This window comes from Otolemur garnettii, unplaced genomic scaffold (genome assembly GCF_000181295.1).
Source record: "Otolemur garnettii isolate 467f Iridium unplaced genomic scaffold, OtoGar3 scaffold00006, whole genome shotgun sequence".
Taxonomy (NCBI): Eukaryota; Metazoa; Chordata; class Mammalia; order Primates; family Galagidae; genus Otolemur; species Otolemur garnettii.
The window spans coordinates 8,523,326-8,535,343 of NW_003852401.1; the positions used below are offsets into that span (position 1 = coordinate 8,523,326).

At 37.6% G+C, this 12,018-nt stretch overlaps 1 protein-coding gene across 2 annotated transcripts in view; it reads right to left on the bottom strand.

Moving 5' to 3' along the window:
• The window catches only part of DENND4C (DENN domain containing 4C), a 76,625-nt gene that overhangs the window by 18,925 nt on the left and 45,682 nt on the right, over window positions 1-12,018 (bottom strand). For both annotated transcript variants that reach the window (XM_023508169.1, XM_023508170.1), the window contains 6 exons: window positions 9,751-10,919; window positions 4,844-5,021; window positions 3,927-4,036; window positions 3,463-3,638; window positions 2,069-2,251; window positions 1,119-1,314 (listed from right to left, as the gene is read on the bottom strand). In XM_023508169.1, coding sequence (XP_023363937.1) covers window positions 1,119-1,314; window positions 2,069-2,251; window positions 3,463-3,638; window positions 3,927-4,036; window positions 4,844-5,021; window positions 9,751-10,919 — 2,012 coding nt within the window. The remainder of the gene's footprint in view (window positions 1-1,118; window positions 1,315-2,068; window positions 2,252-3,462; window positions 3,639-3,926; window positions 4,037-4,843; window positions 5,022-9,750; window positions 10,920-12,018) is intronic.

Here is a 12,018-nt window from a genome sequence, read left to right on the forward strand (position 1 = left end):
GCTCAAGTGATTTTTCTTGCCTCAGCCTCCCATGTAGCTGGGATTACAGGCACCTGCCACAATGCTCAGCTATTTTTTTTTTTTTTTTTTTTTTTGCAGTTTTAGGCCAGGGCTGGGTTTGAACCCGCCACCTCCAGCCTATGGGGCCAGCACCCTATTCCTTTGAGCCATAGGCGCTGCCTTCAGCTATTTTTTTTTTTTTTTTTTAAAGAGAGGAGGTCTCATTCTAGCCCAAGTGGGTCTTGATTTATGAGCTCAGGTGATCTATCTGCCTGCCTCGGCCTCTCAGAGTGCTGGGATTACAGGCATGGGCCATGGTGCCCAGCCCTCTTGTAATGAATAAACTTTATTTGATCTTGACTCCTCAAACTATAACAAAAACATGAATTTGACATTTTTGAGACAATCATAAATTTGAACAGACTGAATAACTTAATATTTTTGTATGATAATGGCATTGTGATTATATATATTTCAAATCCTCATCATTTAGGGATACATACTGAAATATGTACAAATAGAATATATGATGTTGAAATTTGCTTCAAAATAATGTAGAAAAAGGGAAATGAATGGGGGTATATATAAAAGAATGGCCATAAAGTAGAAATTACTGAAGCTAAATGAAGGGTCAAGGGACTTATTATAGTTTTCTGGGTTTTTCTGCACATATTTGAAATTCTCCCTAACAGAAAGATTAACTTGGCTCAACGCCTGTGGCTCAAGTGGCTAAGGCGCCAGCCACATACACCTAAGGTGGCGGGTTCGAATCCAGCCTGGGCCTACCAAACAACAATCATGGCTGCAACCAAAAAATAGCTGGGCGTTATGGAGGGTGCCTGTGGTCCCAGCTACTTGGGAGGCAGAGGTAGGAGACTCGTTTGAGCCCAGGAGTTGGAGGTTGCTGTGAGCAGTGATGCCATGGCTCTCTACCCAGGGGGATATAAAAAAAAAAAAAAAGATTAACTTTTAGAGTTCTTAGTTTGTTTACAGAAAATTTTATTTTTTAAATTTATTATTTTTCATGTTATTAAAGTAAGTCTACTATAGAAGAATTCTATAATGTTCTAACACACATTTACATCCATACACAGTATAGTTACTGTATCATTACATACCACAACTTCCTGCAGACTGTTTGGAAGACTAACTGTTGAAATGCCACGAAATGGTCGCTGGATAAAGTCAATATTTTGCAAGGGGCCTCCAACACTGTGACTTCTAGTCAAAGATACATTTCGCTTTGACAGACTATTAGGCACAGATGAAATTTTCATAGTTTGGACATCTCCACTGGCTTTCTTTATTTCATCACTTTGAAAAAAGGGAGAACAGATTTTTTGTGTTAAAAAAACTAAACCTATAGTGGTACAGTGTTTACTACAATGAATCTTGGACCTACTAAGCATACCTAAGACTCAGTACTGCCTATTAAAAATTAAATTTTGTTTAAGCATATTTGTAGAACTGGTCATCAGAAGAACAGGATGGAGTGAATGGCTCTGATGAGAGGTGGGAATAGGATATTTCATAGATAACAGATTATTTTTAAAAGACAAAGTGCCCATTCAGTTCCTTTATACATACATTATTTCATCTTTATTAAACAAAATTATCTAGAAGCATGCTGCCTACAAATAAGTACTGTGAAGTCACTGATAAGTATGTGATCTCTATGCCATGGTTCACCAAATCTTATTTACTTTTTAATTTTTAATGCTTAGCATACAATAGACTCTCAAGAAATGTTTGATTCAAACAGTATTCAAGAGGAAAGTATGCACTTCCAGTAAAGACACTATCCTCTGGAAATTAGTAGTGACTGTATTAAAGGTGAACTATTTTTTACTGTTGAGAAGTCCATTTTATAAAAGACCACTATCAAACATTAAACTTAATTCAAAATGGTTTGTCATCAGAATCATCCATAGATATTTAAACACTATGTGATAGTAAAAAGTTAAGATTAAAGATCTTAAATGCCACAACTTATGTCTACAAGAGTTAGGATGGAATTTTTACAAGGGTACACACTTTATTATAAAGAGAGCACTCTACCCGATGATACCTTGGCTCAACTGTACAGCTGATTTCCTCAGTTATCGTCTGGTTATGTTTGGGGACATCCATAAAGTTGATCAAGTCAGGTTCTTCTAAACTGGATACAGGTTTGTGCTCCAAGGATTCACTTGCCAATGGAATGCTTCCACTTTGTAAACTGTCACCAGAGGTACTTGGTTTCAGGAAAAAGCTAAATATGGAATAGTGAAAAAAAAAGCCCTTTAAAAATTCTTGAGTTTTCTAAATTTCATCATATTTGGAATTGCTTTATATAAAGCAGTCAATAATGAAGAATATAATCCATAAGGAAAGTGTTACCTATTTCAAACACACACACATTCATTCTCTCTCTCTCTCTTCCTTTTCCCCTTTTTCTCTTCTGTTCTCCTAACCTTTTCAAATCAAAGGTCTGGGGTAGTCAATATAAGATCCTTTCAGTTTTTAAGAAAGAAGAAGGGAAGCAAAATACTTTATTAATTTCTCAAGTTAAAAAAAAAAGAACTATAGCAATCACAGTATTTTATTCTATTTATTTATTTTTGAGACAGAGTCTCACTTGATCACCCTCAGAAGAGTGCCATGTGTCACAGCTCGCAGCAACCTCAAACTCTTGGGCTCAAGCAATCCTCTTGCCTCAGTCTTCTAAGTAACTAGGACTACAGGTGCCCACCACAGCACCCAGCTGTTTTTAGAGATGGGGTCTCGCTCTGGCTCAGGCTGGTCTCAAACCTGTGAGCTCAGGCAATCCACCTGCCTCAGTCTCCCAGAGTGCTAGGATTACAGGTGTGAGCCACTGCGCCCAGCACAGACCAGTAGTGACAGTATCAGTAATTAAACAGTATGATTTGACTTAGCTCCATGCCTGAAGCTAAGATAAAATAGAAAGAAAACACCTTTTTAAGATTTAAGAAGAAAAAGTAGCTAAAGGCAGACAGTAATATAAAGTTCCTTTGTTCCATAAAATAAACAGGAGAGTAAGCATAATCACTTAAGTCAGCATATAAACACCATTACTTAATGTCTGATTATAGACTAGCTAGTCCCTTTTCTATTGCCTAGAATTTGGCTAGTTCACTGTCTAGAGCACTGATGAAAAGTGAAAGCAGCAACAAAGTTGAAGTCTTTTTTTGTCCTTTTTTCTTCTAGAATATATAATTAAGGTCACAGAGACAAAAGGCTTAAATAAAGTTTGATTCCCAAGAATTACTACTAATAATTCTACTTTAAATAAAATGGAAAAGTAGTCTCCCACACTAATAGTATTTTTTACTCAAAGTCTAAAGTTTAGGGATAGAAAGGAAAGGCAGGCCTGGAGCATACCATTAATATTTCACTCTTCCCCCAGGAGTCATGTCTTTGTTGGGGGCACTTACCTCTTGAGAGAGCTTTTATAATACTAACCTTGCAGAGCCTCTCAAGTCTTTAAATTCTATATTGAGAAGAGGCAAGAAGTTGCTTTTACAGAATGGACAGGTTGTATTCAAATTTGAATCATCTGCCGTCCATCCAGCCATTATTTCTTCATCATAAACTAAAGCTCCACAAGCTCTACACTGCGAACAACTTGACATCAAAACCTAAGAATAGGAAAAATGTAGACATGGAGAACCCCTACAGTAAAAATTAACCTTAACAGGCCAAAGTCTTGAGGTAAGCTTAAGATTTTACTATTCTATTGATCACATTAGAATCAACAGATCTATTACAATACTTTGCAGGTAACTACAAGTTGTCTTACGTAAGACACCAAACAAATTCAACAAAATGACTTATTATTCTGTCCATGAAAATCCTGTTAAATACCATTCTGCAATTAAAAATATGTTTACAGCCACCCTATCAAGGGCAGAATACAGAACTTTTACCTCCATTGCACAATTCTGATAGATGCTAGACATGCTGGTATTTTGAGAAGAACCATGCTCAGATTTCTCAAAGTCTTGCCCTTTCATGCCTCTTGGAAGTGGAACTTCACCTAGAGCGGAACAAGCATCACAAGATCTTATAGGAAATGTCCTTATTCTTTGGGAATGCATGCTAAAATATTTGGGGGGGAGTTATCATGCAGTCTGCAATTTCTTTTTTCAAATGGTTCTTAATAAAACTATATGTGTACACAGATATAAAATTAACAATAATTAAATACAAGTGGAGAATATATAATTGTTCATTATGCGATTCCTTCAACTTTTCAGGAAACTTTTCATAATAAAAAGTCACGGAAAAAGAACAGAACTCAATTTTGGAAAGTAACAGAGAAGAGATTTCAATGATACCATCCAGTAATTCTCCAACTCTACTATACATCTGATTCACCCAGAGAGCTGGTTAAAAACACACATTCCCAAGGCCCCATCCATAAATTCAGTTTCAGAAGTTTGAGCCTAAGGCTTGGGCATCATAACATCTTATGTAGGAATGTCTTTATGCTTTGGAAATGCATGCCAAAGTATTTAGGGGGGAAGTAGCATGAAGTCTGCAATTTCTTTTTTCAAATGGTTCAATATAAAACTGTATGTGTGCATAGATATGAAGTCCCCAGATGGTTCTAAACTTACACATTAGTTTAAGAACCCATAATATATTCCACAAATATAGACAACTAAAAATAAGCTAATAGAGGACTAAAGAACTTATAGTACTCATACAAAATCTGAGTAGATAGTAAGGTATGGCTATTATTAAAAATCTGTCAGATCATCTCAACAAATGAAGCTTATAGAGGGTATCTAAATTAAAACAAGCAAAGATTAAATAAAGAAAGGATAATTCTCTCCCATACCTGTTGAATAATGCAGTTTTCCCACATCACCACTGCTGTTGGTACTGCCAAGACTTGTGTTGCTCTGGGTAAGTTCACTGGGGACCACGCCTGATATACTTGCATTAGGTGATACAGTCTCCCCCAACATATGGTCTTCTAGGCCAGCTGGGAAGCTGTAATCTCTATTAGGTTCCTCCTTTAATTAAAAATAAAATCCCACATACATAAGTAATACCTTCTCCAATGGGGAAGGTATCTCCTTCTCAAAATTAAACTCTTAAACCAGTATCCCTCCCCAATTTTTCAAAATCATCAAATCAGCCAGGCGCAGTGGCTCACACCTATAATCCTAGCACTCTGGGAGGCCAACGGGGGGTGGATTGCTCTGAGCTCATAGGTTCCAGACCAAACAGAGCCAGAGCGAGACCCCACCTGTAAAAATAGCCCGGCATTGTGGCTGACACCCAGCTACTTGAAATGCTAAGGCAAGAGAATCGCGTGAGCCCAAGAATTTGAGGTTGCTGTGAGCTATGACGCCATAGCACTCTACCCAAGGTGACAAAGTGAAACTCTGCCTCAAAAAAAAAAAAAAAAAATCTTGTCATTCTTCTTTGGAACTTCCCTTCCATACTCATAAGACATTCAAGCCATAACCTATAATACTTTAAGAAAGGTTATATTGTACTCCAGGTGTATCCCTAGGTATCTCTCAATATTCAATATATAAAATAAAGGAACTCTATTTGTCTATTATGGTAAATCCATTATAAAATAAAGGACTCACACTGCTTCCAATGGAATCAGGAATCCCAGTACAAGTAGAGTAGGGGCTTTGAGCCAGACGCATATTAAATAGGTGTATAAACTTACAGAAATTAATTCTCTAACTTCTAGTTATTTTTTATATTATTTATTTATTTAGAGACAGAGTCTCATGTTGTTGCCCTCCGTAGAGTGCTGTACTGTCACAGCTCACAGCAACCTCAAACTCTGGGGCTCAAACGATTCTCTTGCCTTTGCCTCCCTAGTAGCTGGGACTACAGGCTATTTTTAGAGATGAGGCCTCGCTCTGGCTCAGGCTGGTCTCGAACTCATGAGCTTAGACAATCCATTCGCATCAGCCTCCCAGAGTGCTAGGATTACAGGTGTGAGCCACCACGCCTGGCCTAACTTTTAGTTTTTTGGGTTTGTTTTTTTTTTTTTGAGACAGTCTAAAGCTATCACCCTGGGTAGAGTGCTGTGACATCATACAGTAACCTCCAACTCCTGGGCTTAAGTGATTCTCCTGCCTCAGCCTGCCAAGTTGCTGGGACTACAGGCGCCTGTCACAATGCCCAGCCATTTTTTGGTTGTAGTTGTCATTGTTTTCCGGCAGCCCCAGGCTAGATTCAAACCCGCCAGCTCCGGTGTATGTGGCTGGCGCTTCAGCTGCTTCAGCTATAGGTGCTAAGCCTACTTTTAGTTATTTTTAAATGAGTCTTTTCAAATAAGATTGTTGTGAGAATTTCAGCTAGGAATGGGATTGTCATTAGAGGTGTAAGATATGATTGATGTTCCAAACACTGTTGTCCTTAACTACTATTAAGTGACTGCCAAAACTTTAGTTTAGAATTCAGGGGTGTCCAACCTTTTTTTCTCTGCAGCACATCACAAGAATAAGAGTTGTCTTGGGCCACATATTACATAGACACTGATGAAAGCTGATTAGCAAAAAAAGGTCCATGCATACTTTTTGTGGTATCCACCACCACAGATAAGCAAAAAATGTTCTCACAAAATCAGCAATGTGGCCCACAGCCACAAGTTGGACACCCCTGGAGATAGAAAACATTTTGATAATTCTCATATATTTTTATGTCATTAAACTTTCCTCTATGTTATTTAAATCCCTATAAACTATTATGATATACTATTATGTATTTAGCAAATTCTCTATTGCTTAAACATTCAAAATGCCTTTAAATCATAAGCTTCATTGCTGAATTCCTTTGAGCTACTTTTGTATATATACCTAATTATTTCCTTAAATTCTGGATAAAAGTTATAAACATTTTATAGACTTGCTCATTCCATCACTTGCAAACATTTATTTGGTTATGCCACGCACTGCTACTAGCGTCAGAGCTACAGCAAAGACAAGATGCACAACTACTTGGAATTTACAGTGTCATACAGTCTAAGTCCTAATAACTCTGTATGAATTATTTTTAACATTTTAAACTTAAAATTTCAAAAATAAAAGCATTCACCCTGTTGATGTTGTTTTTTTAATCATAATGCCAGGTTAAGAGACAGTGGAAGCTATTTTGTTTGCCGTTAGTTGACTGACCTTGTAAATTGTTTAAATATAAAATATAGTTTGTTTTATATAATACTCAACACTGTACTTTTAATTCAATTAGTATTTTCCCTATAGAATAGAGTTTTCCTTCAAATGGTAAGTGTTATTTGTCCAATTCTTTTCCCATGACTCTAATTCCTACTTAAACCATTAACAATTTGAGAATGCATGATGTTTTAAACTTCCACGTTTTTCCACATTATTCTCTCAGATATACTCTTCTGGCCACTTTACTGCTTTCACTAATTTAAAATTTCACATTTATCCTTCAAACCACAACTTACGTATCACCTCTTTTGCTTTTTCCAGACAGCTTCCTTTAATATATTGCTCTTTGACATTTCCTCTTAAGACATAACTTCTAAGGTAAGAGCATGAGCTCTAGAACCAGTCTCCTTGACTTCCGATCCTACTTCTACCACTCACTAGTAATCTTGAGAAACTAATCTCTGAATCTCATAAATTATTTTTTTTTTCTCTTGGGCACCAGCCACATGCAACAGAGCTGGAGGGTTCAAATCCAGCCTGAGCCTGCCAAACAACAGTGACAACTACAACCAAAAAATAGCCAGGCATTGTGGCAGGCGCTTGTAGTCCCAGCTAATGTAGTATGAAATCTGTGGATTAAGAGAATTGCTTAAGGCCAAGAGTTGGAAGTTGCTGTGAGCTGTGACACCACAGCACTCTACCCAGGGCAATAGTTACTTTGTTGCCCATGGTAGAGTGCTGTGGCATCACAGCTCAAAGCAACCTCAAACACTTGGCTTAAGTGATTCTCCTACCTTAGCCTCCCAAGTAGCTGGGACTACAGGCACCCATCACAAAGCCTGGCTATTTTTAGAGATAGGGTCTCTAAAAATAGATTGATTTTATGTATATTAAGGAGATAACATGGGTAAAAGTGGTGTGCAAATATAATATGAAATTATCACCTTAAAACACTAATATTAGGCTTGGCGCCTTTAGCTTAGCAGCTAGGGTGCCAGCCACACTGCTCATGCTGGTTTTGAACTCATGAGCTCAAGCAATCCACCCACCTCAGCCTCCCAGAATACTAGGATTACAGGTGTGAGCAACTGTGTCAAACCTACGTAAATTATCTATAAAATGTGGAAAACAGTAGTACTACCCTCATGAGACTATTATGAAAATTAAACAAATATGTGTGCACATATATTCATATATAAAGTTATGTAACTTGTGATATTACCTAGAACATACTATTGCAATAATAATAGCAAATATAAAAGGTATTTTCTACTAAAGTACTCTCTATACATGGTCTAATTCTTTGAATACAAGGTGAGATTTTAATTAGTTTTTCTTGTAAAACAAATAAAAATTTCCTCACTTCCATTTTCATAAAAAGATTTAATGATTAACTCTATTTGTAATTTTTTTTAAGACTTAAACATTTTTGTAATGTAGTATGAAATCTGTGGATTAAGCTGCAGATTGATTTTATGTATCTTAAGGAGATAACATGGGTAAAAGTGGTGTGCAAATATATTATGAAATTATCACCTTAAAACACTAGCTTTAGCTTAGCAGCTAGGGCGCCAGCCACATACACCAGAGCCAGAAGGGGCTCTGCCAAACAACAATCACTTCAACAAAAAAATAGCTGGGCATTGTGGCGGGTGCCTGTAGTTCCAGCTACTTGGGAGGCTGAGGCAAGAGAATCACTTAAGCCCAAGAGTTTGAGGTTGCTGTAAGCTGTGATGCTACAGCACTCTACTCAGGGTGACATAGGGAGACTCTGTCTCAAAACAAACAAACAAAAAAACAAAAAAAAAAACACTCATCATTGAACTGTAAAAGAAATAAACTTAATATTTTGGTATAGAATGATCACTGGAATTATAAAGTGAAGTGGTCCTAATATTCTATTTCTACATTATTAATTTTCTTACATACATGTTCAAGTTACTTCAAGAAAGAAGCCAAATATCCATAAAGTTTTAAAATATAAAAATAAAAGTTACCAGAAATCTCTAAATAATTATACATATATTTTTAGGGTGGGACCTGTGGCTCAGTGAGCAGGGCACTGGCCCCATACAACAAGGGTGTGTGGTTCAAACCCAGCCCAGGCCAAACTGCAACAAAAAATAGCCAGGCATTATGGCAGATGCCTGTAATCCCAGCTACTTGGGAGGCTGAGGCAAAAGAATCACCTAAGCCCAAGAGCTGGGGGTTGCTGTGAGCTGTGATGCCACAGCACCCTACCCAGGGCAACAAAGTGAGACTCTGTCTCTAAAAATAATAATAATAATTATGGCTGGCCATGGTGAATTCCGCCTGTAGTCCTAAGGCTGTGGGAGGCCAAGGTGGGTGGATTGCCTAAGCTCAGAGGTTCAAGACCATCCTGAGCCTCAGAGTGAGCCAGAGGGAGACTCCGTCTCTACCAAAAAAAGCCAGGCGTTGTGGCAGACCCCTGAAGTCCCAGCTACTTGGGAGGCTAAGGGCAAGAGAATAACTCAAGGAAGAAAAGAAAAAAAATAATAATTAATAATGATAATACATGTATTTTTAAAAAGATACTACAAGAATTCCAGTATCAGACCACACAAAACTCTCTTACCTCTTCATCTGAATAGCTATAGGCAGATGCCACAGCTACCCACATCTTACTGGCTACTGTTGCTGCTTGTTTCATACCAGATTTTAGGACATCCATCTTGGGCCCTGATAGTATATTATCCAGCTTTAGCCCTGACAAAGAATTTACTACAGAACCCAATGAGCCATGTGGTGAGGAACGCACTAGTGCTGACAAAGAAGTTGAACGTTCTTTATGAGTCCGAGAGGGAGTTTGTGGCTTGAAACGCCCAGTAAAAGTTTTAGACTTGGATCCGGCAGGGGAAGTCTTTTCACTTTCAGGATCCTCCTGTGCTGGTAGACTAGGCTCTGAAGGTAGACTTGATCTCCTCTCTAAAGGGTGAATAATTGCAGTGGTAGGGCCAGAATCTCTGTTTCCCTCTCTGTGTAATTCCATACTGGAAGATTTACTACCCAGGGGACTTTTTAGGTTCATATAGCTTTCAATTTCATCAGCCAGATTACGTGCAATAACTGGAGAAAACGCCTTATCCTCAGAATCAGGAGTTTTTTCTCCAGTACATTCAGTGGCTAAAAGAGACAAAGGATCTAGTCCAGTTTCAACATCTTCCCTCTCAACAGCTTTAGCAATACCATATAAACTACTTCTTTTATGCATGAGGTCTCTGGATCCTATTTTCAAGTCTCTTGGCTGATTACTGTTACTCTCACTTTGTAGACTATCAGGTGTATTCTCTGATGCTGTAGTTTGAGCTACATCATCATCAACCACAGGCTCTAGAAGCTCCTGGCTTTCCTCAAGCATCTCTAGCACAGATGATGATCTGCGCTCAGGATCCCAAGTGCTTTCCAACACACGAGTTCTACTATCAGCTAGATGACAGCTAACATTCTCAAAGCTATGGGTTCTTGCGATATGAAGAGGAGAAGTCTTAGGACATGTCAATGCTGCTGTGAGAATCTTGGCATCTGCTCCCATCATGATAGCCATTTCACTAGAATTCAAATCCAAACTGCTCTTCTTAAGCAACATTCCTGCTCGACTTTCAGAACTGAAACTACAACTCCTCTCTGGAAAACGCTTTTCTCTTTTTTCTCCTCTATCGCCATTCTTCTTGAGATTAGTAACTTCTCCAAAGACTGCATCTTCAAACGAATCTTGAGTAGAAAATAGCACATTTGATGTACTACCTAAAAGGAACAGTAAAATGTTAAAAGTGAATATCTATTTTCCAATGTAATCTTTTTTTTTTTATTACTAAAGACAAAATTTTGGTTATGTTGCCCAGGCTGGCCTTGAACTCCTGGGCACAAATGATCCTCTCACCTCAGACTCCCAAGGACTACCGGCACACAGCAGTATGCCTGGCTTCAGTGTGACTTTTATTAAAATGTTTACTATTTTCCTCACTGTGAAAACAACATATACTCTGAGTAAAAAATGTACAACACTTAGAAGATATAAAGAAGAAAAACAGTATATCCAAAAAAGTACTCCCAAAAAGCTATTCAAATCTGTCTCCCAGAGATAACATTTTATAATTTTTTTTAAACTCTAATTGTGATAAGATAAAGAGGTAACTTTTTGTTTTCTGAGAACAGATTTTTATTCTTGGGTAAGGCAGTCAAGACAGTTAACGATTCCACTCTGAAACTGTTAAACCCATGCAATAATTTATAATTTAACTATAGGACTTAATTTATAGTTTATCTAAATCTGAGCAAGAATCATCCATGTTAAGAAAGTGTCAAACACTCAGGAAATGAGAGTACATTATATGCTATATATTAGAGTCCAAAGTCACTAAGCCAAGTTAGTATTTCCATTCTGATCATAGCTACCATTTTTTGAGGAGTTTTCTAGTTGTTTGAAACACATGGAACTATGGATTGCTTTAGTTTTGGATTTGAAAATGGCAATGCTATATGTTCATTCTAACGTATACTAGCCACAGAACTAGATGTTTACATATAAATTAATGAATATTCACAAAATATTAATAAATAGCCCTTAGGTGGGCTATTTATAATTGACAAAATGAAGGTTCTGAAAGATTTTAAATGACCTGCCAAAAGTCTAATTGTAGACAAGATTCAGAGAGAGAGCTCTGACGTTGTATTTTACCCACAGAGTTACACTAAACCAGGTTTTTAGCCAAGAAATAATGTCACCTTCCCTGAAATGAGAAAAGCCTCAGATTGGCAGGCACAGAAGCACTTGGTCTGACTGGAGGGAAAAACACTGGCTGCCTCCCCCCTTCACAAGCCAAATTCCACCTGACTTTACAAA